The 25,133-nt window shown below is 38.6% G+C and overlaps 1 protein-coding gene across 2 annotated transcripts in view; it reads right to left on the bottom strand.

Annotated features, from left to right (window-relative positions):
- WASHC4 (WASH complex subunit 4) overlaps positions 1–22,242 on the bottom strand; it is a 42,075-nt gene extending 19,833 nt beyond the window's left edge. For both annotated transcript variants that reach the window (XM_063321021.1, XM_063321027.1), the window contains exons 1-16: positions 22,107–22,242; positions 18,047–18,186; positions 16,920–16,973; positions 16,747–16,812; positions 16,529–16,574; positions 14,108–14,175; positions 11,040–11,122; positions 9,954–9,996; positions 9,325–9,428; positions 8,546–8,666; positions 6,940–7,063; positions 6,701–6,828; positions 5,855–6,015; positions 3,915–4,041; positions 2,447–2,572; positions 999–1,106 (exon numbers count right to left, since the gene is read on the bottom strand). In XM_063321021.1, coding sequence (XP_063177091.1) covers positions 999–1,106; positions 2,447–2,572; positions 3,915–4,041; positions 5,855–6,015; positions 6,701–6,828; positions 6,940–7,063; positions 8,546–8,666; positions 9,325–9,428; positions 9,954–9,996; positions 11,040–11,122; positions 14,108–14,175; positions 16,529–16,574; positions 16,747–16,812; positions 16,920–16,973; positions 18,047–18,186; positions 22,107–22,167 — 1,560 coding nt within the window. In that variant the 5' untranslated portion in view covers positions 22,168–22,242. The remainder of the gene's footprint in view (positions 1–998; positions 1,107–2,446; positions 2,573–3,914; positions 4,042–5,854; positions 6,016–6,700; positions 6,829–6,939; positions 7,064–8,545; positions 8,667–9,324; positions 9,429–9,953; positions 9,997–11,039; positions 11,123–14,107; positions 14,176–16,528; positions 16,575–16,746; positions 16,813–16,919; positions 16,974–18,046; positions 18,187–22,106) is intronic.
- Positions 22,243–25,133: the final 2,891 nt, after the last annotated feature.

Raw genomic sequence — 25,133 nt, 5'->3', positions numbered from 1 at the left:
CATGAGAGAGTTCAAGAAAATCTCTTCTGATTCTAAGCAAGTATGTTCAACATGAAGGTCCCAACCTTACATGCTAAAGTTATGTTAGGTATATGCCTTAGGCCTTACACCACTTAGAAACAAAGCAGAACAGATAAAAAAAGATCAGTACTAACGAACTCTTCTAATTACCAACGTTTGCCTCTTACGTCTTTTCTGAGTAGTCATCAAAATACCAAGAATTGTTCACAGATGTGTCCTCTTCGATATCCACTCAATACACAAATCTCAGCATATTTCTATGTATTTAGAATTAATTTGTAATGTAATTACAGACCTCATTGGAAAAGGTTATGAAAGTTATCTAAATATACGCAAACTATTTGTTTTGGATACACACAGTTTTTCTTCATAGCTCTGAAGCTTGGAACTTCTTCAGTTCACACTACTCCTGACATTGAGATGAATAGATACCTATCTCAGCTTTTTAGAAATACAACTTTTTTTTTTTAGTGCTAGAAAATATGGAGATGCCAGATACATAAATTGAGATTACAGCCAAATTTCAAACATATTAAAACAAATTTCCAAAATACAAAAGTCTGCTATTAAAATTCTAATCCATTTACACAAGCATGGTCAAACTAAAAAAACAAAAAAGAAAGGAAAATTTAATAGCTGCACTGATATCATAACTCCCTTTGTAATTCTGCTACAGGTCAGTTTGTGAAAACCACTCGAAATAAAAACTAAAAAGAACACAAGAGGAACATGGCAAGAGATGCAGCAGTTTAGAGGAAGAGAGGGCACATTCTTGGTCAAAAGTAGATAGTCATCTATGCTGTACGGTTTCTAGGGCAAAGCTCTGACCTACTGGAAAGCTTAAATATCTGTTGATTATGATAGAGCAATGCCACAGATTTTTCAAAATTAAGAAAAATACTTCAATTTAAAATGAAGATTTTATTTTTTTTAACACTTAACTAGGAAGATGAATTATTAGAACTTGGATTACATACCTTGGCTACAGAAATAGAGTGAAGAGCCTGATACTGCAGATGCTGAGTGATGTGCGTCACAGAATCTGCCACAACCATACTTCTTCGGTAAAACATGTGTTCTATTGCCTAAAGTGAATGCCAAAACACAATAGTTCAGGTAGTTAACAACATTGTTGCCTTTAGAATTTGCCTTTATGCTGGCAGACTCATCCACACTGCAAATAACAGACTCTTTCCACTTTGTAAAATACTATTAGTAGCAGGTGCAATTAACCCTTGGAAACTAAGAAAATCAAATCATTCAGGAGCATATAAGACTGTGATGTAAGCTTTGTTGGGTTTGGGGTTTTTGAGGGGGTATTTTTGTGTTTGTTTTTTGTTTTGGTTGTTTTTTTTAACTAGTCCAGCTCTGTTCAGTATTGCTTTCTGAAGTTATCTCAAAACAGTATTTTCCTTTTGGAAAAAGTACTGGGAGAAGTGCAAAGTCCTGTACTTGGGGAGAAATAACCCCATATGTCAATATATATACTGGGAGCAATCCAGCTGGAAAGCAGCTTGGCAGAAAAGGACCTAGGGGTCCTGGTGGACACCAAGTTGAACATGAGCCAGCAGTGCACCCTTGCCACGAAGAAGGCTAATGGCATCTTTGGCTGCATTAGACAAAGTATTGCTGGCAGATTGAGGGAGGTGGTCCTTCCCCTCTACTCAGCACTGGTAAGGCCACACCTGGAGTACTGTGTCCAGCTCTGGGCTCTTCAGACCAAGAGAGATATGGACATACTGGAGAGAGTCCAGCCAAGGACCACAAAGATAATTAAAGCACCAGAGCACCTCACACATGAGGAAAGGCTGAAAGAGCTGGGACTCTTCAGCCCAGAGAAGAGAAGGCTTGGGGAGGGTAAAATCTTATCCTGAAGGGAGGATGCAAACATGACGGAGCTGGGCTCTTTTCAGGAGGTGCCCAGTGACAGGACAAGAGTCAATAGACACAAACTGGAGGTTTTCCCTGAACATCAGGAAACATTTTCTTACTGTGAGGGTGACCAAGGACTGGCACAGGCTGATTGCCCAGGGAAGATGTGGAGTCTCCATCCTTGGAGATATTCAAAAGTCATCTGGACACGGTCCTGGGCAACTAGCTCTAGGTGGCCATGCTTGAGCAGGGGGAGGTTGAACCAGATGACCTCCAGAGGTCCCTTCCAACCTCAACAATTCTGTAATACCAACTAAGGCAGGCGATTAGAAGTTAATTAAATCAGTTCTAGCCTCCCAAATCTCCTGCTTTTTAATCAAATATAATCTTGAAAAAGAAGCCATGCAAAAACGTGTTCTCACTCAGTTGTATTGGTTTGGGGGGGGGGGGGGGGGGGAGGGGGTTGGGGGGTTGTTGTATTTATATGTGATGTTCGATCAATGTTGTCTGTAAAGGCTTACATGAAATAAACAGCTTTTATCCAGTGACCTACCTTCAGAAGTTCTACAAGTCTGCATAGAGCTTTCACCGAGGTTTTGGTCATAGGTTTTTGCATTGACATGTAGAGATTCATTGTAGTTTTAATGATGGTGCTAAGACTGTATGCATAAAGAAAACCCTAAAAATAAAATGAGTAAAGGGGACGGGAAAAAAAGGAATTTTTTCTCAACATATCAATCAAGTAACTCCCCTATGTGTTCTTCCATAAATTACAGAACTTTTGCCTTTTCACACTACAGAACCTACCACTCCACCTAATAAGCAAGCCTGAGATCCCAAAGCTGAATGAGACCCTTTTATTGGGCAAGCATTATGAAATTATCTACAAGTCATTAGATCACCTGATCATTAGCCTCTTCTAGAGACATTTATGTCAGTGAATTAAATTAATTGCACAGCCTCAAAGGTATAATAGCTTCAGACCTATTGTAAACCAACCCACCAAACAACTCCCATCCCCACAAAAATAGCCTATCACAAAAAAAAAAAACCCTAAAACTTCCAGATTCTGTGGAATAAAATACACTGACAGTATTTACACAGTTCTACACTGTCTAAATAGAACTGTCCATTCCACAATAAAAAAAGCAATCATTTCTAAATCAACGTATGCTAAGCTTTTACATACAATGTTGATTACATACAGCATGACAAAAACATTATTCAACTTATTTCAAAGGAAAAGCAGTAACATTAAAAAGAGATACTAGAAAAAGACAGCAAATGGTCTAAGGAACTCAATTTGCTACAGAGCAAAATTTACGCAAGTCCACTGCAAATAATTCAAATATAAAATCCACAGATCCTAGTACATGTTTGTCTATAGGTATGGAAGGTTCAGGATCATGCTTCTAACACACCTATTCTCATCAGGTTTCCGTCAGGTAGATAGATACATAACAAAACTAGCAAAAAATAAATTCAGAAATAAGATGCATCTTACATTAAGACTACATGCTGTTAGTAGGCCAAAAGAAAACCAGCTGCCTCGGAACGTAGTAAGATTCTTGCAAAGTACCATCACTAGGCAAAGCACAATGAAACAATACAAAACCTTTACTGGAAGTATGTACTGTGCTAAATAAAACTAGATTAGACACTGGTTCAAGTCCAATTTATGTACCTCACGACTGACTCAAAAGGAAAAAGTCCTAAAACCTTTACCACACAGAAAATGAAGCTTTCTTGGTTTCCTAAGTCAAGAGAAAAATTCAAAATTTTAGCCAGTGACTATTTAGTCAGATGTGCTTTCCCCACATGCCTTATGGAAAACACCTACTACAGATTTACTTAAAAGAGTATCTACTGGGCATTTAAAGTTTCAGAAGAATACCCACACCGTAAAATAACACACCAATGATCACAGAACTTCTGTGATTTCTTCTTATGTTCAACAACTTGTATCAAAACATCAGTTTGTTGCATCATTTGCTGTATCACCACATTAAAAGACTGCATACCTGGATGAAGACATTGCAGCGGTTAGAAAGATCTTCTGCAAACTTATTCATGCGTTGCTCCTTTGACAAGATAGATTCCATTTTTGTCATCCATGAACTCACAAAAACATAATATGACTGCATATCTCTGGAGAAGGAAACAAGCAATGGTGCTCAATTCAAATACAAAAAGTATGAGGATTTTCTTTTCTCTTTGCAAACATATTTCCAGGGGAAATATGTTACATTTTCAGTCACCAAAGTATAACTCTCCATTCCCAAAAGTATCAGAACCTCATAATCATTTACGTTTTAATTCTGTATTGGTAAGAACAGTTATATGTGTATAAACATACCCCAACGATTCAAAATCATCTATCTTTCAAGAGAACAATGTCTCTCTTAGCAGTACGTATACTACAATTCTTTAAATTGAAACAGTAAATAAAATTCTAGAAAATGCTTTTAAACACTAAACAAGAGTCCTACACTTATGTTAATTTTTTTCCTCCAGGTTTAAATTTTTGAGTATATGTGTACATATATAAAAAAGATAAATATCTATATATACACACAAACACAAAAATAAAGCTTGTCATTACATCAATGCTAAACTGGATTGGTCTTAAATAACATAATTCTCCAGAAGTTAATCTGCTTGGATTACACTAGTTGTAATTAAATGTTTAAATGGAGTTCACTTTTAAAACTGCTATTTATTCTATACTGCAGAACTGTGACACTGCAATACTACTTATTGTAGCAGTTGTAGCAGGAAATGTACTCAGGTCATTGATTATGACAAAAAAACCCTACACTTTTTAGAGTATATTTAAGGCAACAGTCCAATTATCAAAGGCAATGCAAGAACTTGTAAAAAGGCAAGGAAAAGTTATTGGCAGAATTCAAGACAGCACATCGTATTACAATATCCTCAAAAATGTCTGTGAATACCCAGATCTTTGTTTTCAACCTCATGTTAAGAGCTGCAAGACATTACTTGTACCACTGTCAAAGACTGAATGCAAAAAGCAGTGCAACTATGCTCCATACAGGCATTAAAATCCAGGAAAGAATTCAGTCAGAGCTCTTGACTCTTCCTGTGGATATAGGACAAACCAGGAAGAGGTAGATTGAAACAGAAACAAGGCAGTAGTGAAAATAATCTGCCAGAGGATCATATAGACATGGAGTTGCTTCTTCCCGCCCTCCTCCCCTCCAACCCAGTTCTGCCAGCTTCCATACAGGGTTGAAGGACAACCTGCAAATTGTCAGTTTTTACTTCTATTCCACAGACCCCATTTTCCATCTTGTTTTGGTCTGCAACATAAACAGAAATCTTAGCCCTGTTATCTCCCTATGCAGCACAGCACACTTGCTTATAAGAATAACTAAAAAAAATTCCAATAATTTTTAAACGTATTTTAGGAAGCACTTTGAGAAGGAAGTGACCTGCAAACTACATGCAGAGCACAAAAGAAGAGAAGCCTTTCAAATATAGATAATTTCAAAGATCATTAAACAAGCAATTAAAACAGTCATGAAGAAAGAAATGCTTGTAAAGAAAGTATCACCAAGCAGAGAAAAAAACTCTCTATAAGCCTATTAGCGACTTACTTCCATAAACACATAGAAAGCAGAGAGCCCCAATAGAAAACAGAGCAGCTCAGGCTACTAGATACTAGTTTAAAAAATATGGAAGTAGAAATAATTGAAACAACCAAATATTCAGAACTGCCAGGTCTCGTAATACACATTTTTCTGAACGGATGACATAAAAAAAGCTTCGTTTTGACCAACGCTTTTTCAGCAACACTAACATATTGCTGCAGTGTATTGGAAAAGTTGTTTAACACCACTGAGCAACGCTACACAACATGCCAATGCACAGAACGAAGAAACCCACATGTTTATAAACTGTTTTCCAAACATCACCATGAAGCAACATTTAGGAAGCATACTTGGTAAGTGACTGTGCCTTCTGCTGTAGAAAGTTCTCCCTTTGCATTTTAACTGCATGAATACTTTTCTTGTCCAGGAGTTTGGCAGCAGCTGGTATCTTCTGCATCAGAAAGTTGTCAGCAAACCAGATAATGTTAGCAGTTAATGTGATGGCTGGTACCTGGGGGGGGGAAAAAAGAGAAAAAAAGGGAAAAATACTACAAGTAGCAATAAACATAAGTAACTACAACAAATACTATGCCACCATGCATGTTTCTTACGCCTCTTTTGAACCATAACACACAATTCAGTTTATTTCTGTATAACTAGTTTCTACACATTAAAAAAGGTTTCTCGCCTAGAAGTCCACTAAGGACACCACAGGCAAAGTAATTACCACTCTTACTGATTCTAAACAGTACTAGTGAATTTAATAATTTCTTAATACCACCTGATATGAAAAAGCCCCAATCACCTTTGGACTTAGAGGTCTTGCAAGACACATGTTTAGAGCCAAGGTAAAAACCCAAAGTATTTATTCAGTCACACAATACTCATAACTCAAACAATTTCTTGTCCTCAGTGCAACATTAAGCTTGATGAAACATTTTAATGGCCATTTCAAGATATTTTACCTCGCTGCTAAGTGAGTGGACAGGTTTTTGGAGCATCTTTAAAAGAAAATGCAAGGCGAAATAAAGTTACAAGATGTAGAAGAATCTTAATTCTGCTTTCTGACTTGTTTTGGTAAATTGTGCGTTTTCTTTTCCCATGTCTTTGCTATGCTAGAGAACTAAGAAAATTATTAACTTCATTACTGGAGCTTTTTTCCATCTTAATTATTGACAAAAGAATAAAGCATTCACCTTTTTACAGACATCCAACAATGACTTGTAGAATTTTTTGTCTATGGTGCGAAAAATCTGAAAATGCAGTACAAAGAGGCCACAGATTCCCACATATTTATCTCTCTGGTCAATTTCTGAAGGTTCACCTGCAGAAATACACCACAAAAATATTCTTTTTTGAAGCCTGCTTCCAGACAAACAATACAAACCATTTCAGAAGTGGTGAATCCAGCAGGAGAATCATGAGCTTGCATTACCAAGTTTGGCTTCAACATTTGCAAAAGTTGTGCGAAGAGTATAAGCAAATTCTTCAGCAAACGTGCTGTTCTTCGACACTGACACTCCACCATTGACAGAATCAAATTGTTGCTCTATACAGGCCTGATCAAAAAGGAAAGAAAAAGCATAATGATAATGCCATGAATTTTGAGTCTTAAAGGACTATTCAAAAGAATACTGTTTTTGCAAGAGAAGAATGCTGCAAGAGCACACTGATTTATGTCGTATAGCACTAACCTGAAGTTAGACTTCACAACATAGATTTTTTTTTTTTTAAGTGTACTTAAATTATTTAGTATAACAGAAAACATTAAAAACCTTTCTTATACCTAATGGTCAAACATTTTATTTACTTAACATTTCTGTTAAGGGCCATTTTTAAAGATACCACATGATATGACAGCGATAAGAATCTAGATGCGTATTTGCATTATTACATTATAATATGTAACTAACTGTCCATTAACTAAACAAAATTATCATTCAAGTTGCTTGTAGGATGCAGTTTGTGAACCTGTAGCATAAAACACCCATACCACTGATGGCTCTTTAAAAACAAAATATCAAAAACTACACAGTAGTAAAAAAAAAAAAAAGACACACTTCGTATTTTCTAAAGGTATTAGAAAAGTCTTTAATGAAATTGTATTTAACATTTTTCATGTATTTTTGTTAGGAAGGGGCATTGGTGGGACAGGAGAGGAAACATCCTGAATACAAGACAAATCCGACCCATCTCAAACATATAACGAAGTCTTTGTACTAATGCAACTTCAGAGTAATATAGAGGAAAAATTGATAGAGATGAAAATTTCCTTTTTGGAGGCCTTTAGAGAACAAAACCTTCTTCCCTATGCCATTTAAGATGTAACAGTAAGAACTGAGCAACCGTCCTGTTCAACTGACTCTGCTGTGACCAGATTCAGCAATGCCATCCTCTGCCCACTATGCCACAACATCCAATTTCAGTATCTCAAACACACACTTTTCTAAAAATAGATGGCTTCGTGTATGAACACATTTAAATTAACTGCATTGAAAAATTAAGAATCCTTCTCATCAACCTGTACACTTGCATGTTTCAGGGGTATACACCACTGAAGTGGTACTCCATGACAGCTACCTGTCTCATATGCTAGGAATGAGACAAAAATACATAACAACAGGTCACGCTTAAAGTATTTTCAAGATGACAGAGGAGACTTTAACCTGCAGCTAAACCAACGTGTAACTATGCTATATAAGCCTGACCACTATTAACAAATTTCCGATGAAAAACTGACTCCCTGATAATACGCAGTCTTAATGCCAAGTTGTCTGCCTTTCTCTAATTCTGCAAAACAGTAAGCATTAACTGCTACCATTCAAAGCCTGGCACAGTTCTAGCACATGAGAAGAGCAAGGAAGGATCTTAGAATAGAGCCCTTTTTTTTTTTTTCCATGCACAGATGTAAGAGCCAAATTCATACATCACTGCTCCAGAACAAAACAAAAACAATCCCAAACAACCAAATCATTCTAAAAAGAGTGTCACTTTAATGTAATAGTTTCCCTTGTCACACTGGGGAACATTAATTTCGTTACCTGAAATATCATTCCATCAAGTAACTGGCATTCCAGTTTTAACAGCAGCTTTTCAAATGGTTTCAGTTTATCTTCTTGAATCCCAAACTTAGAAGGGTTGTGATGGACAGATTTTAGCAGCCTGTAAAGAGTAGGCGTAAAACACATACATACAACACAATTAAAACAGGCTAACAGTTTTATCATATCCTGTACTATTTTGATAACAGATTTTAATTGCCCACATCTGTGCCCATCAGCAACTCCAAAATAAATTAAAAAACCCAAAACCCACTAGGTCTGTATAAGCCATTTGCATATGAGTAACTCCCATTTATTCAGGTTTTCAATGAAACAGTAGTTTTTCCACTAATTTAACTACCTTTGCAATTGTTGACTCTTCAGCTTTTACTTAAGATAGTGTTCTTACACCATCTCCTTAACACCCATAGAGGGTGTTAAGGAACACCCCTCCCTATGATCAATATTGATAGTTTAGACCAGTTCTGTGCAAAATTAGATTTCTTACTGAATATATTTTAAACCACAACAACAACAACAACTCTGTTTGTGAAGATGTTTACTTTGTATTGTAAATGTAACATTCAGCACTTCAAAAACTTATTGGTGCTGTTAGAAGGACAAAGAGGGAATTTAGCCCTGCTCTTCACTGAGGTTTCTTGAAAACTCTCGGGGCTACCAAAAATCCATGTTCCCACACTGACTTCCTTGGAACAAAGACACACACACGCTTTATCTCTTATTTTGTGGGAGTATGTTTCACGCCTTCAGAGGCATACCTCTTATACATGGTCCAGTGATCTTTCAGAGTGGCATGATTGTCAATTATTTCATCAAGAGTAATCAAGACTGCAAGCAACTCTCCCAGATGCTCATACATTGCCTGTTTAAACCAAAAAGGAGTGTAGTTACTGAAAAGTTTGTTACAGTCATGTGTGTAAAAGTGCAAGTAAAATTTCAGTTCCTTGCAACATATTATCAGCCAACAAGACATCAGCTAGAGAGTTAAATTGGAGATTTCTTGGTTTGGTAGCTTTAAGATTTAGTATTTCTTGCAGTGACACAAGGAACACTAGTTTTTGTACAGACACAGCTACAGGTTCACTGATGTAATTTGACACCGAAGACAGGATTTTCAAAATTGTCTACACACAGGAGCACACAACACACACAATAAGGGAGTGTGCAAGCAGTTTTCAGCTAAGAAAGCTAGACTACGATAGACATGAAGATATCAGCCCTTTCCACACAAAGGCCAGAAAAAGCTGATGAGCAAAATAAAACCTTTAAAGGCGATTCCAGGCTGAACGCTGTACTGGAAATTCACTTTCTTGATGCTTTTCTCAGGATTAATGATCAAGACATAGATATGTTAACATAAACAAAAGGGGCTCCAAGTCATTCCCACCTGAAAATGAACTCCAGACGTCTCTATAATTTTAGGCGCATTCCTGTAAACAAAATAAATATTTTGATGCCTTTTTAACCCTTGGAACAGAGCATATTTATCAATTCTGTATCATGATGTGTTCTTTGTTTCTTGGGTTACATTTTTCTTCATTAACATATTAACTTCAGAAACCAAAAGAATTCTCAAAATCTGATTGAAAGCATACACTATGTGAAATCTGTGTGTTATGATTTAGTATTGCATTTTTAAATGTACTGCATGTGACTGGTTCAAACCACTGATTGCGTTCAGTGCACATATATATCAGCAATTCCCAATTCAGTTATGCTAACAGCAAGTAGCCTTCATACGTACAGCCTTGTGGCCCAAAAGTACAAAATCATTTAATCAAGCCACGTCCAAGGTACACATCCAGCACCATACAGAAAGTCTACCTTGTGCTGCAGTGTAAGAAAACAAAACTGAGAATGATGATGCTATCATCCTATCTGGAGTGGGAAAGAGAGATGAATCAAGAGCCCTGCAGCTATATTCAGAGCTAAACCCGACAGTTCTATTCAGAGCTAAACTCTCCTCAGAGTTTTCAGAGGAGCTAAACCCAATAGACCTTACTAAGATCAACTTCAGGTGTTGAAACCATGGCTGTTTGTGAGGAATATATACCAAAATTTGCATATTTGAAACATTAGACTGTGAAAGTGATCTGATTTTTAAAGCTTCTGAAGCTAGTGGTACCCACTGTATCAGCCAACAGAAGGAATCTCTCCAACAGAGCCAGGATGGAAGAGTAATAAGACAATCTCTTAGTTATAAAGACTAAGCACCCCTGAAGCATCAATTCTATAAAAAAATGGCAAAAAATTAAAATTCTTGCATCTCACTATATAAAAACTACGCCTTTTCTAAAAATAAAACAAAACCACTTTCATAATGGCTTATGAAGCCCAAACTTGCAGAGCAAAGCACTCTCCGTATCTCTAGACAACAATGTTCCAAAAACAACCATGCCTTAAGCAGAACATTCATATTTTACATATTTGTTTAACTACATAAAAACAGTATAGCATTTTAGGGAATAATTACTTGTTGCTGGTATAGAGAACAGCCAACTGATGCACTACATTCACCACCACTTCATAACACCGGGTAACAAAGCAAGACAGCTCCTGAAATACAAGAAAACAAAAATATATATGCGTATAGACCCTCCTCACACACAAACTGTCATTACTGCCAAAACACTGAACATAAACCACTGAACTTGCAGCCCCTAATCCACGTCAGTGGACAGACCTAAAGCAACAGCTCCGAAAAAGGATCTGGGACTAAGCTACGAAGTTACTGAACACAAGCTCCCAGTACAAACTGGACTATTAAGGGACCAATATGCACTTTGGACATAAAGAAAAGCATAATAAGGAAAACAGAAGTGATTTCACACTTGCATATAGCTTTGACAATCCGGATAATAAAATACCAGAATTGCTACCCAGGGCCACATTTTTAAAAGGATATTGATTCTTAAATGAAGGCAGAAAACATAATGGGTTCAATGTACTTTAAATATCTTAATGTAAAAAAGTTTTCAAGAGTTCAGTTTATCAAAGACAATTAAGAAGTGACTTGACAACAGTGCCAAAGTACCTTCAGAGAGAACAGCCCTGATAGGAAATTCTGTCGTTTTCCTACTAGAATCAAGAGTCACACTCTGGGAGCTGGTGATAGCTGAATTCAAATTAGAAATTAACACAGAAGCCTGTACCTTCTGTAAGAGCGATTAGCCACAGAAAACTGCTTTCAAAAAAACAAGACAATGTCTTCGAGAGGTACATCTGACTACAGCAGAATTTGAGCTCAGTTACATAGTACAAAATTAAAAGAACAGGTCAACTCTGACCACATAAAGGATTATCTTACTTTAGGTAATGGATTTTAAGGAGGTGCTCCTTGAGCAATAGGGTAAATGAATCTGAGTTTCCCTTAACTGAAAAAAATATTTGCTCATCAATGCGCTCTATAATCCCATCAGGGAAAAGTCAGCATGTGATGAGTCTAGCCAGTCAGCACACAGATGGCTTAATTGCAGACAGCCCACACTAGCTAACCAGCCAGCCTGCTGTTCCTGCCAGAAGACTGGCTAACAGCTGAATTCTGTCTTCCTCTCCATCAAAAATAGATGTTATTTGGGCTTCTGCCTTCTATTAGTCACCAGTTTTCCCAAAACATAGAAGTGTCGTTACTTCATATACTTCCATTGCTCTATCAAGTGCAGCTGAAACAAGCCAACAGATTCCAGAAGACATTAGTAGAATTAATAGACAATTGAGATCATCTTTCCTGGGGAAGGGGCACCAGCTGCCATTTTAACACTTCCAGGAAATAGTCCTATCTAACAGCATGTGCAAATTAACAGCTCCATTAATACAGACAATTTTATCACTTTATCAGAGTTCTTCAAATACACTGTCTTCTTCAGGATCAAGAGTACCTAACTAGTGTTTCACAGCACTATTTTGGTAATTTTTAAAAGAAGTGTTTTGACATAGAAAATTTGAGGCTATAACATCTAGTTAAGAGATCCTGAACTCAGAAGAGCCAATAAACCAATATGCGGACTTTAGCTCTATGAAAGCAACATTTCACCTCTTTTGTCTTCTTCATTCATATTTCCACACCGCCCTCGGAGATATGCACATAACATTTCCCAGTCTATGGACACAGAGGGCTACTGAGTGGATTTAGGGGAACACAATAGTTGAAAATCAACAAACTCAGTAAGGAAAAAGTTTTCCTCCTAGCTTTACCCAAAGCAACACACGCCTTTTCGCACAGTAACCTTCCCTTTGGGGCAACATCCTGCATTTCCCTTCTTTCCCAAGTTGCTCAGCGATCAGCAAGCCATCATAGCATACATACAAAGTGGGCTCACAAGCAATACTGCTATATTTCTGTGTGGTATTTACCCTATAAATATACACATCAGCATATACCCCCTAAATAAACATAAACTTGTTCTATAGAGTAGGTTTGCAATGCACATAAATATCCATCCAGCCAGTCACCCTGCTCTCAACTTCCACCTGGACAGAGCATCCTGGCAGGAAAAAAAAAGTGTGGAAAAATATAATTGGACAGTAGTCCCATTTCAGAACCACTAAAAGGTCTCTCAAACATCTGCTCGGAAAGAAACAGAGGATGATGGAAGAAACTGACAAAGTTAATAGGACAAAAAACTTAAAACGGGGAAAAAAACAACCCCAAGATATCCAAACAACTAACTGCACTTGAGCATGGTAAGAGAGGTTGAGAAACAACTTCCTATAGCATTCAACCTGTTACGACTCAGTAAATGACTACTGCCATGCTAGTATACAGCAAACACAGGAATTTTAGCCCTTGTTAAACTATGATTTGTTTTAACATTCTGGAAGCTTCCTGTATATTCTCTACTTCAACATACGTATTTCGTTACAAGCAATACTGAATAAAAATAGAAACATTTTTGGGAACAGGACAGTCACTTAAGCTACACTGAAGACAAAAAAATTCCACAGTGGACTGAAACCCAAGAGCACAGGAAATCCTCAGAAGAAACACAGATCCTGTTTTCATGCAAAGGACCCTGATAACAACCAAACTGTACAAGAAATGGCTGTTCTTCCCTCAAAGCCTGAATGAGGCACAAGTAAATTTTTCCAAGTACGTGTTTAATTTTGCTTTCTTCTATCAGCTAAAAAAAAAAAAATAATGTACAAACAATAATATCATTTCAAATGTTTAATGAAAACTAAGAATTGCTAATCAAAAACAAAAATGTGTCTTTAACTTTACCATCAAGTGAAACAACCTCAATTTATCTTCTCTTACTGAAATTTTAAGTAAATTCTAATTTTTTTTAAACGATTACACTAACTTTCATTAGACTTCCACAGTTTTAGACAAGTATAAAAAAACCCAACAAAACAATGTGTGATACATCAGCTGGTTGTGACAGCTTTACAGGCAAAACATAGTAATGTATCAAATGACTCCAATGCCTTTCAGCAAAATGCAAGCAGGATACTGCAGATATTTAAATCCACTTTGCAAGTAAAATTAAGACTATAAATGCTGACCAAAAAAAAACCCAAACAAAAAACCCCATACTCTACCTGCAAGAAAGAAACAAATCTTCCCATCTGTATTTGGCAATCTCCCTCCACCATGCTGGAATCTGTGGCTTTAAAGACAAACATTCATCACTACTTTCAAAAGCTTGTGTTCGATCTGTTAAATTAACATTGAAGCTTGCCCTCCAAGCCATTTGTTTGTCATACAAGTGGAGCACACTATTATAAGCATACTGAGGGAGCCTTAAAAACTTTTACTTTTGCCTTCCTACGCTGGACTTATTTTTGAAGTTTCTTTCTCATTAAAAATTATATTGGTTATAGGTTAAACATAAAGCAGGAAAAAAGTCTCTATCACTTGAAAGAAAATAAAGAATACGAAAGGTAATTCTTTAAAGGCAGATATATTATGTAACTTAATATAAGAGTTTCCATTTTAAAGAGTTTGTATGAAAGCTCTAGGTATTTATATTGCAAGGAACATCCTTGGTAGTTATTTACTGAAAAAAATATGCTACATCATTAATCAGAAGAAAAAGCTGTGTAGGAATCAATTTTGCCACGAAATTTATTTTCTTTTTCCTACAGAGCATCCTGCACAAAAGAACCAGCTCACCACCATAACTTCAAAGCATTGCCTGTATGACAAAGTACACTAACAGGATACTATGAAATATGAGAATTATATACCTGAAAAAATCCAGTCTTTTTAATGTGATGACAGATTAATGCTCTAGATTTGAGATTTTTCTACTGGGCCACTCTGAGCAAAAATGGCTTAAAATTGCAAATTTACCTGCATAAGAAATGCAGGTCTTATCGCTTCATAAAATATGTTATTTTAGACCAGCCACCAGAAACTAAAGTGGTCTCCATACTTCCATCAAATAGAGCTCTGGGACAAGATTCTAAATATTGCATGCTTCGCCTTTACACATTTTATGTAATATTTACTCTCTTTAGTGTATGTCCCCAAAAAGCCCCAATCCAACTAACTATTTAAAGTTCCTAGACTAGCCCTAGCCACCCCAAGGACAAGATGAAAAAAAATGAAGGGAAAGAAGGAAAAGGCCACCACAGTATTTGTTTACATTTCAACCATCCTTGAGCCAGTAACTTTGCCAGCTGAAGTTTGCTGTTACAAAAGCAGATTCTACAAGGAAGGATATGGAAGTGGAAAACCTAATTTCTGTATCCTCACCTAACCCACAGAAGGCTGACCTCACGGCTCCTGCCATTCTCAAGCATTCTCTGCAGAACACCCATGAGGAACAAACTGCTGCTGTAATATGTTAGTCTGCAACAGTCTGCCTTTTTTCTTGCTGCAGACATGGAGAAGTTTTGAGGGATCCCCGAGTAACATTTTGGCAGCACATCACTTTTGTATTTAAAACCATGTCTGATAAGAAGTGAGAATCTGCTAAGGGGGAGGGAACCCACCACACTTTTTCATGTTCCTTAACTGAACCACAACAGTCATCTTATACAGCACTTAAAAGAATGACAAACAGCTCCTATCTCAAAGATTTCACATTCCCCAATACTTCTGCCACAGTCAAGGCTCTTGAAAAGCTTTAAAAAAAACACAGACGTTTTACTGCTTTTCCCTTTCTCTCAAATTTCTGAAATAGAAAAAAAATAATTTGGTGATACATCTCTAAATCAACTCATTAATATATTCAGTCCTCAGGACCAAGATCTGCGCTTATTCCCAGACTAGCATCCTTTAAGGTGGAAGCTTAAGACCAGCCGTTCAGAGGAGTTATCGGTTTGACTCCAAGACAAAAAGCAGCTTTCACCTAAAGCAGGGTCTCGTGATTTGTCAACTGAATTGACTTAAAATCACTTATGCCCCTGTATCATGTCATGGTCTAAACAGTAGTATGAGGTACTATCACCAGCACTTGAAGGGCAGATGACATTAACACACTGCAAATTCTCTTCAAACAGCTATGATTGCATAATTAGGCAGGACTTGGTGGCCCAAGTTATTTATTAATGGTTTCATTGTTTTATTACAATCCAACTACAGATTTATTGTTTTACTACAACCAATGGAAAAATCTACTCCCAGTCCAAAATAAGTTGGTTTAGGATGTGCTTACATGTGAAAAACCGGTTTTCGATGGCATACTTTGAAAAACAGCTGCTACAGTATAAAAGTTCAGGTTTCTATATGTAACACATTAAATACAACAGCCCATACTCCCTACTTCTCACGTAACTAAGGCTGCAACAAAACTCCCTGTTAATGTAACAGATAAAACTTATTGTTATCTTAAGCTAAGGTAGGACAGTTATAAGACATAGATCGCTATAACCTCAAAGTCTGTTATTTGGTGTTCATCAGTCAAAGATACAGAGAAAGCATGTATCCATATTATAAAGTTGCGCTTACTGTAGCACTTAACCTGAAACAATAATGTAAAACTACTAACTTTTACAGTAAAGGGAGCTACTTACCTCCTTCTCCATAAAACAAGAGGCCATTATAAAATTTAGTTTCTGCCTAACAACAAAAGCAGAAATGTTGTTTTTAATAAATAGGATATATGTAATAATGCTATAAAAATTATTTAGACATTATATCTTGTTTCTTTACTGCTAAAGAATAAATTTTATATCATCTTGACAATCCGCAAACATTTTCATACATAGTAATAAAAGACAGATGAATTTACCTCATATTTTAACTTCTTGATTTCACAGCAAAGGGCAGCATACACAGTTATTACTTTGTTTAGAACCTAGACTCAAAGGAGAAAAAAAAACAGATTACAGATAGATCCAAGTCTAGAGAGTTTGGTTTTAGCAAGAATAACTTTTTTTTTTCTTTTAAGCATAAAGCACTTACCTTGTTTTCGGTCTTAATGAGCTCCAGTAGGGAGGACTGTTCATATGGCAAAAGCTAAGATTTAAAAAAAACAAACAAAAACAATAAAAACATCAAAAAAACCCAAACCACAAAACAAGAAACCATAAACATAGAACTTTAGAAAACATTGGTCAAAAATACATTTATCCACCTAAGTAATTATTTTTTTCTTCACAATTTCATCTCAAATAAGGTCAGTAATAAGAGAGCAATAATTGCACATTACTGGCAACCTGCACTGCAGGAAACCTTCACTCTTCATATTTACATGGCAATACCTTTCCTTTTACTCTAGGCAGAAAGACAAATAACCAGCTAAACTACATAGCATTTAGAACAATTTACTTACAAAACTCGGAAAGCAAAAGCACAGTCATTACAGAGTATACAGAAAAAACACCTCAAGAAACCTAAAACATGAATTAAGAATCCCAAATGTAGGAAACGGGATGCGTAGTGTATATGTGTATGCAGGCACTGACATTTTGTACTGAAGTCAGACATGATATTGACTAGTTCATATACATCCAGCACTGTGCTGGCCCTACACATAATTTATTCAGACAGATGGTTACTTAAGAGTGCATCTTCAGCACAGACAAGTTCCATGTGGTAACAAAAGCATTTTTAAATTACGTTTGCAATTTCAGGGAAGTGAAAAAAATAACGCTCCACAGAGGAAAGGAACCAGCCACCTCTGGAGGACAGAAAATACTGTACCAAGGCCATGAAGTCAAAACACAACTGTAAATACACACACAGTTCGCTCTGCAGTTACAGAAGTATTAGTGAGCTCTTCTAGAACCGCAACCCCCAGATCAAAACACCAACATCCACAGGGGAAAAGTTTGCTGAAATTAGGCTTCCCAACTATAAATTTCCTTAACTTCCACTAGTATCCAGAAGAATAATAGGAAAAAATCTTCTCTTATGATATGCACCAATTTATTAAATACTTGGTAATTAAAATGGTATCGGATAGGTTTCTCAAACACAAAAGTCAAAAGTTAAGAGCACAAACGCATCAAGATTTTACTTCTCGGGTTTTGAAGGGAAGGAGGAACTAGGAAAATAACAGTTGCAATACATATTAAATATATTAAGACCTTTAATGCAATGGGATCAAGACTGAAGTCCCAAACATCTCCAACAGAGTCATCCAAAGCATCTTCAATTCTCTTCAGCTGAGACGTATATTCCTCAAGAAATTTTCCGTAATTCTTCAACTGCACTTCAGCATGAATTTCTGAGAATTGATAACATTTGTACAGTTTTATAGTCTGTTCAGGAAACTGCAACATTAAAAATTTTATTAAAAATATTTAATCTGTTGCTATTTAGCTTTTAGTACTGTATTACTTATTCTGCTGCAGTGCTTTTGTTAATACAACTGCATCTTTAATACAAAGTTCTTATTTAAAAAACAATCATACAACTCAGTGTCACTTAAAAAATCCAAATACTACTTAAAGAATATCAAACATCTAAGAGAACTGCAGAAAACTATTTTTAAAATTTGCACGTATTTTCAAACTAAGACCTTAACGAACCTAACAATCACATCAAGATGCTGAGCAAAGAAATGACTGTAGAAGCTGTAACACGGTAGGTGATTCTATCCATCAGCTGAAGCAGTACATATGCGATTAGATTAGAACTTTGAGGCAATGGGTCTAATAATTTCAGCCTGAGCAACAGCTGTATCAGTAGCAATCCCCTTTCCACTCTCTCCCTGCTACCTTTCAGCAAATCATTTGGGCATTACATGGGAAATTTTTGGCTTTCAGTCATTCCCCCCACTTGCAAATTCACCATCTCAGAAGAGAAAACTTTCTCTTCTGCTTAGCACCCGGACATTGAAATGCACAGCTGTCCTGTTACTGCTAGGTGCAAGTAGGTAACATTAGGCTGGTCAAACACAAAGAGTACTGGCATTAATTAGCAAAGTAAGTATAAGACAGCTGGTCCACAAAAGTTTATTCACTCTCTTCTGTTCTTTCTTCTTCACACATTAAGACACTCCCCACTTCCCCCCCAAGTTATATACAATTACTGACTTACTTGCATAATCTGAACTATGGAGTGAATGATTACAGCTCAAGGCTTCTGTGCTCAGTAAGGAAGTACAATCCTTTTTCATGTGAAGACTAAACTGTCTTCTCCATAATTGGATAACAAATCTAATAGCTTGTGAACTTCTGCTATTTCTTGAAAATAGGATTATCTAAAATAGTTAGAGAATGTAAAACAGCTGAACGACCGAACTTTTCCTAAACAAGAATTCAACCCTCACACAGCTTTATACGTGCCCTTTTCACATTTCAGCAAGCAGGCTCCTCTAGAAAGTTTAGAAAACTTTATTTTTTTATTCTGCATTTTTAACTGAGCCAAATGGTAGTTGACGGCTACTTCAGTGGAAGAGCACTGCTGAATCAATTATCATTTTTGGAGAAAGAAGATACTTGACTGAGACACTGCACCAGGCATAAGGCAAGTAATAAGTAAGGACAAATTAATAACAAAAAGAAGAGAAAGACTAGGAAGGTCTTTCCTTCCTGTACAGGAAGGTTGAGACTAAGAAGGAGAAATGACTGCAGTAAAGTCCTGAACTAATCCTAAACTACTACTTTGAAGCCAGCAGCAATGACAACCATAAGGGCACATGGACTGCAAAGCCTATTCAAGAAGCATGGTAAACTCTCCCACACCAAGTTCTGCACTAGAGCCACTGGGTTGTACCTGAACCTGCAGCCTAGGCAGTGCACAGGCACTGTCAAAATAAGGAGACTGAATTTCATGTAAATGGATAAGAAGCAAGTGAACTCCATCAGCAGTAAGCACTCCAGACACTGATGTGCAGCCCTTAAATTGTATCATTGTATTGTTCTATTCCATCAAATTCATCTCATCTTTCAGGTTCCTTCCAACGTATCTTCCAGAAGCTCTGCTGCAGAAACCCAGTAAAACACTGATAGACGCAGAGCCCTGCGCAAAAGAGTTTAACTAGCCACCATGTCAGCTTCAGTACTTTACTGCTAGAAAATCTGGAGTATGGAGATTTATTATTATAGAGGTATGCTGTGGTATTTCCCCAATTCCATCTCCTCCCTTCCCACAAAAGACAAACTAACAGCAGAGAAATTGACAGAGTTACTGGGGCTTTGTAAGAACAACCGGAAAAGCTTCCAAATTATACAAGAGTAGGAAATTAGCATTGCTGTTTAAATCAGTTCCCTAAGAAACATGTAGCATTTCTCAAACAAAATCTTGCAGCAGCGCTCTGCTAGAGACCCACAGTCACCTTTCCAGCAGACAAATGATGGATTTGAACAATACTATAACTCAACATAACTGTTATCAAATATATCCAAATACTTAACTATTGGTAGCCATCAATTTGCCACCTTGTACTGATCATATATAAAGTGACAGATAGGTGTGGATAGTATCTCACTATTTTAGAGAGAAAAGAGAGTGAAAGCTACTAGCAAGACAGGCAGGGTTGAACTGATAAAAAAATGACTTGGAGATGGGGGAAGCTTTTTAAGATGAAACAAAGTTTTCCTAAATAAACTGGCTCACACGGAGAAAGAAAAAGAAATCACAGAAAGCAGATATTTTCTTTTTCTTCAGAGCAGCAGACATACTTCATAAGGTATAACCTGTTTACAATAAAGTTTGATTTAGTTTCTCTTCAGGTGATAAAATGAAAGCATTACAATTGAAACAATGTGAGAGACCTCAGCAGTACACATCCCCCAACTTAATCTTATCTTCTTCCATAAAATCAGCACTATTTAGTGGACTTATTGCCACAGCACTTGCAAATCCTGCTATGTCCATAAACATCTAGGACAAAGACACAACAAACGAGACTCGCTTAGTATCTTGCGTCCTCAACATTATAATTGCTAAAGGTTAATGACATAGGTCTAAAGTGAAAGTAGACAACAAAAAAATGTTTTTTAAGTCAGAGGATTTTTCTTTGGCTTTTCTCTAGAACATTGTGTGCTGTTCTCAATGGAATATCAGCCTGTTTGCTCACTGTCAAGATGGTGGTAATGGAGCATATTATGTCATGTAAAATTCCGGTAGCTGCACTTAATGTCATGGTCAAACTAGTGGAGATTTGGCATTTTGAGTAAAAGCTACATTTTCCATACTGCAGCTGGAGAACTAGTAAAAACCTTGGCTCAGGACAGCTTCAGTTTCCACTGAAATCCAGATAAAATATCCAGATAAAATGAACATGGCATAAAAAGTATCATCCCTTGGGATAACACTGTACATGAAACAGTTGGTCCATGAGTGGCATATTTTCACAGCAACACCTGGTGTAATTAATTTGGCACAGTTCAATTTACAGTGTGTATTATAGTGTGACAACCATACACGTTCCCCGTTTAGAAAGTAGGTCACCTCCACGGGCTGAGAAAAACGTGGATTTTGACAGGAACACAAACCCACTATCAAAAAACTTACACATCACAAGGTCTTATTTAATTATTTTTTAAAGGTGAAACCGCAAGTGACCGCCTAACTCCAATGCCAGAAAGCCTTTTACCAAGGGAAGCTGCATACAACTAACTCACGTCGATATGATTTCTCTGGCTAACCGAGGAAGCAACTGCAGAAAAAAAATTCTGTGAGTAAACGACCGGGAAGGAAAGAAACACCATCCCCACCACCAGAGTCAGCCCAGCCTGCCCGCCCCCTGCCAGGCTGGGGGCAATGGGGACGATCCCCCCCAGAGGGGGCCAGGGATGGAGGGTTGGAAAAGCCGCTCTCCCACCCCAAGCGACCCCCGGCGACTATGGAATGGGAGGAAAAAAAAGGTGACGGCGACGGGCCACCCCCGCAGGCCTGACTGGGGTAGGAGCAGCCCTGGGCTGGCGGCGGGGGGAAGGGGCGCGGCGGGCGCCCGGCTCCCCGCACAGGGCAGGGTGCCTGAGGGAAGGCTGAGGAAGGCGACCTCGCTCAGCTCCCGCCATCGCTTCCTCCTCCTTCCTCCCGATCCCAGCGGGGGTGAGGCAGCGAGTGGCGCCAGGAGGGCTCCGGGGCCGGCGGGGGACAAGGGTCTCCTCAGCCCGCACCTCCCCCCCGGCCCTGTGGCGGCCACAGCCCCGCGGGCCTGGCACCGGCCCCTCCCGCCCCGACCCCGCTCACTCTGCGAGCCGTCGTCCAGACGGTCGAACTCCCAGTCCGGGGAGAGGGTCTCCAGCGCCATCGCCGCCGCTACCAGCGGCTCCCCCCGCCTCCCCCTGACTCAGGCGCACGGGACTTCCTGCCCCGCTCCCGCGCCGCACTCTGGGAAACGGAGGCGGCGGGGGGCGGCCGGGGCTCCGGCGGGGCGGGCGTTGCAGGCCACCGCCCCTCCCTCTCCCGCCCCTGAAGCCGTGCCTCCCGCCCCACCGCGGGCTGTTCCCGGCCGTTGGCTGCCTCACGGCTCGGCGGGCCGGTTCTTGCTATTGTCGCCAAGCGGCCGCCCCGCGGCGAAGGTCGGTGTGGCTACAGCAGGGCGGGAGGAGGCAGGCGCCGCGCTCCGGCCCCCTGGTGCGGGGGGAGAGCGGAGCGGTGGGGCGGCCGGGGCTCCTGCGGAACGGGCAGCGGCGCCTCAGGGGTGCGGGTGGGGCAGGGGAGGCCTCCCTCCCCCACCATCTTTCCTCTCATATCGCTCCCCCCGCATCTGTGAGCGGATCGTTGTGGTGGAGCAGGGCCTGTCTCCGAGGGGCAGGGGTTTGGGGGAGCTTTTCTGCTTTTTCCCTGTTGTGCAGGGCCCCAGCCCGAGTCTCTCCCGATTCCACACCTCTGTCACGTTGCTGAGAAGAGGGAAAACCCTTCCGAGGTTTTCTTACAGTCGGTAAGAGCGTGACACCCCCAGCACTTCCCCCTTTCTGATGCTGGAGGAAGGGAGCGGTGAGAGGAACTATCCCAGCTCTGGAGCTCAGCGACAGCTGCAGTAGTGTCATCTAATCACCTCACTGGCATTGGTTGTCACACAGAGCCATGAGGTACTTACCTGCGTGCCGTTAGTCACTGTTTTGTTTTGTTTGTTTTTTTCCAGGGCCTTGGCGGGTGTAATATCAGAGAATAAAAATAGAAGTACTTTGGAATGCAGGAGAAGTAGCTGTTCAGGGCCATTAACAATGGCCACAGCAATTACATTACTTCAGCAGAATCTGTAGCATCAGCAGAAAAGGAAATGGCTTCGAAAGCAGTGTCACCAGGAGCATCAGCAATTTCAGTGGGGAAAGAGCAACAGAAATAGCAGCTCCAATGAGAGATGTATCAGTAAGTGCAGGATAAAAGCTAACTGTGTAATGCAGCAGGTCTGAAGATAGCACCCGCTCTAAGTGTTTTCTGATTAAAAGGAATCCATCCTTTGGAACCTATTGATTTTAAAAGTTTCTAGGAAAGAAAGATCTGGTTGGCAGGTTTATTGTTGATGAGTTTTTACCCATTTCAAGTGCACTCTAAGAGGCCAACCTGGGTCTGTGAAAGAAGAGATAAAAATTTAGTTTTGTTCGAAACAACATAAACAATGTTTGGAATTTATTTTTTTTTTAAGGGAGAGAACTCTGCTTTGGTAAATGTTGTCAAATAATCATACTGTAAATGAGTCTCCTCCACTCATTGGTTTCTGTACAAACTTGAGATATTAATGTTTGGGTTTTTAAGTCCCTAGAAGTTTAATTGTGCAGGATGTTGACAGCTGGCTGTGAGCATGAGTGTCTCTAAGGAGATAACTATCACACAAAATGAAACCACGATTTATGCTAGACTTTAAGGATTGCATTCTGTCTATAGCCATGCATATGCAGCTTTCATTGAACTCAGTAGAACTGCTATATATTTATTCAAAGCCAAGTCTTCCTGTTTTGAAAAATAAAACAAAACAATATAAAACTTTTCTCTAAAAAGCACCTATTCATTCTTTGAAACAAATACTGATTCTTTCAGTTATGGAAGATTGCACATAAACAGAGGCTTTCAGACTGCTTGAAAAGTAGTCACCAGGCTTCTTGTTATCTGTCTCAGAAAAATGTGTCCTTGAATTAATTCTGCAGGATGGTACAAGAGAGAAACTTGTAGAACTGGCACTTGGTAGGGCCCTCCCTTCCCCACGTCTGAACTGAATTTGTAAAGAGCGAAATACTCTAGGGTTGGTTATTGCAAGGCTGTGAGATTATCAAAACTGCATGCAGGGTAACCCAACTGGTTGGTTTATACAATGGTCACACCAAAGAGTGCACTGTGATCCCCACAGCATAAGCTGATGTAACCCTTATTTTCAACATGGAAAAAAGAAAATTATTTCAAAAGAAAATGCATTGAAATAGTGCATTTCTGTAATTGAAAAAAAAAATCACAGTTAGACTCATGTACGTACACCAGTTAAATTTTATGCTGCCATTCATGATGCGGTTATTTAAATGACTTATTACTAGGATTTCCTTTCGCTCACTAGGTGGCGGTGGTTTGTTGCTTACACTGAAGTTATTTAGGTCAATTCTAGATGCTGCTAGAATTTCTATTTCCTCTGAAGATCTGATTTAGACTTTATCTTGAAGCTGACTGTTTTAGTGACAGCAAGTCTAGCTCAGCTTTGATAAGTTTTCTGTGCTGTTTATCAGTGAATGGCTTTATGCTGTTCGCTCATGTGAAATTATTGACATTTTATAAGCATAATTTGTGAAAGTTGGGTGACACTTATGGCTTCCATTTGTACCCAGAAGCTTTTATTTGGTACAAGCTTATAGGATGTTGCTAAGATTGCTCAAATATCTGTTAGCATCTTCAGATAATACAGCAGTCAGAAAAGTCTTTAGACTTTGTTTAATACAGTGATTTTTGGTAAGCTGAATGCAAGCATAGTTGAGAAAAAAATAATTTCTTTTGACCAGACCAAAATGATCATGAAAGTAAAATTTCATATTGGACTTTCACATGAACTGAGTGAAATGTGAACATAAATATGTTCCAGCTGAAATTACCTGTTACACTTGAGTACTAGAAAGGGTAGGTGTGAGAATGAAGTCCAAAATATAGTAGAATTAATATGGTACTATGACCGTTTTATTTATGGAGTGAAGTGGCTAGGTCTCTATGGATTCATAAATCAACAGGGGCTTGGTTCCATCGAATATTAAAAATCTCTTTTCCCTTGAAATTATACCAGTTAGAAATATCATT

Source organism: Chroicocephalus ridibundus, chromosome 1 (assembly GCF_963924245.1).
Source record: "Chroicocephalus ridibundus chromosome 1, bChrRid1.1, whole genome shotgun sequence".
Taxonomy (NCBI): domain Eukaryota; kingdom Metazoa; phylum Chordata; class Aves; order Charadriiformes; family Laridae; genus Chroicocephalus; species Chroicocephalus ridibundus.
The sequence above is the reverse complement of the archived record's forward strand: the minus strand, read 5'-3'. Positions and strand labels throughout refer to the sequence as shown.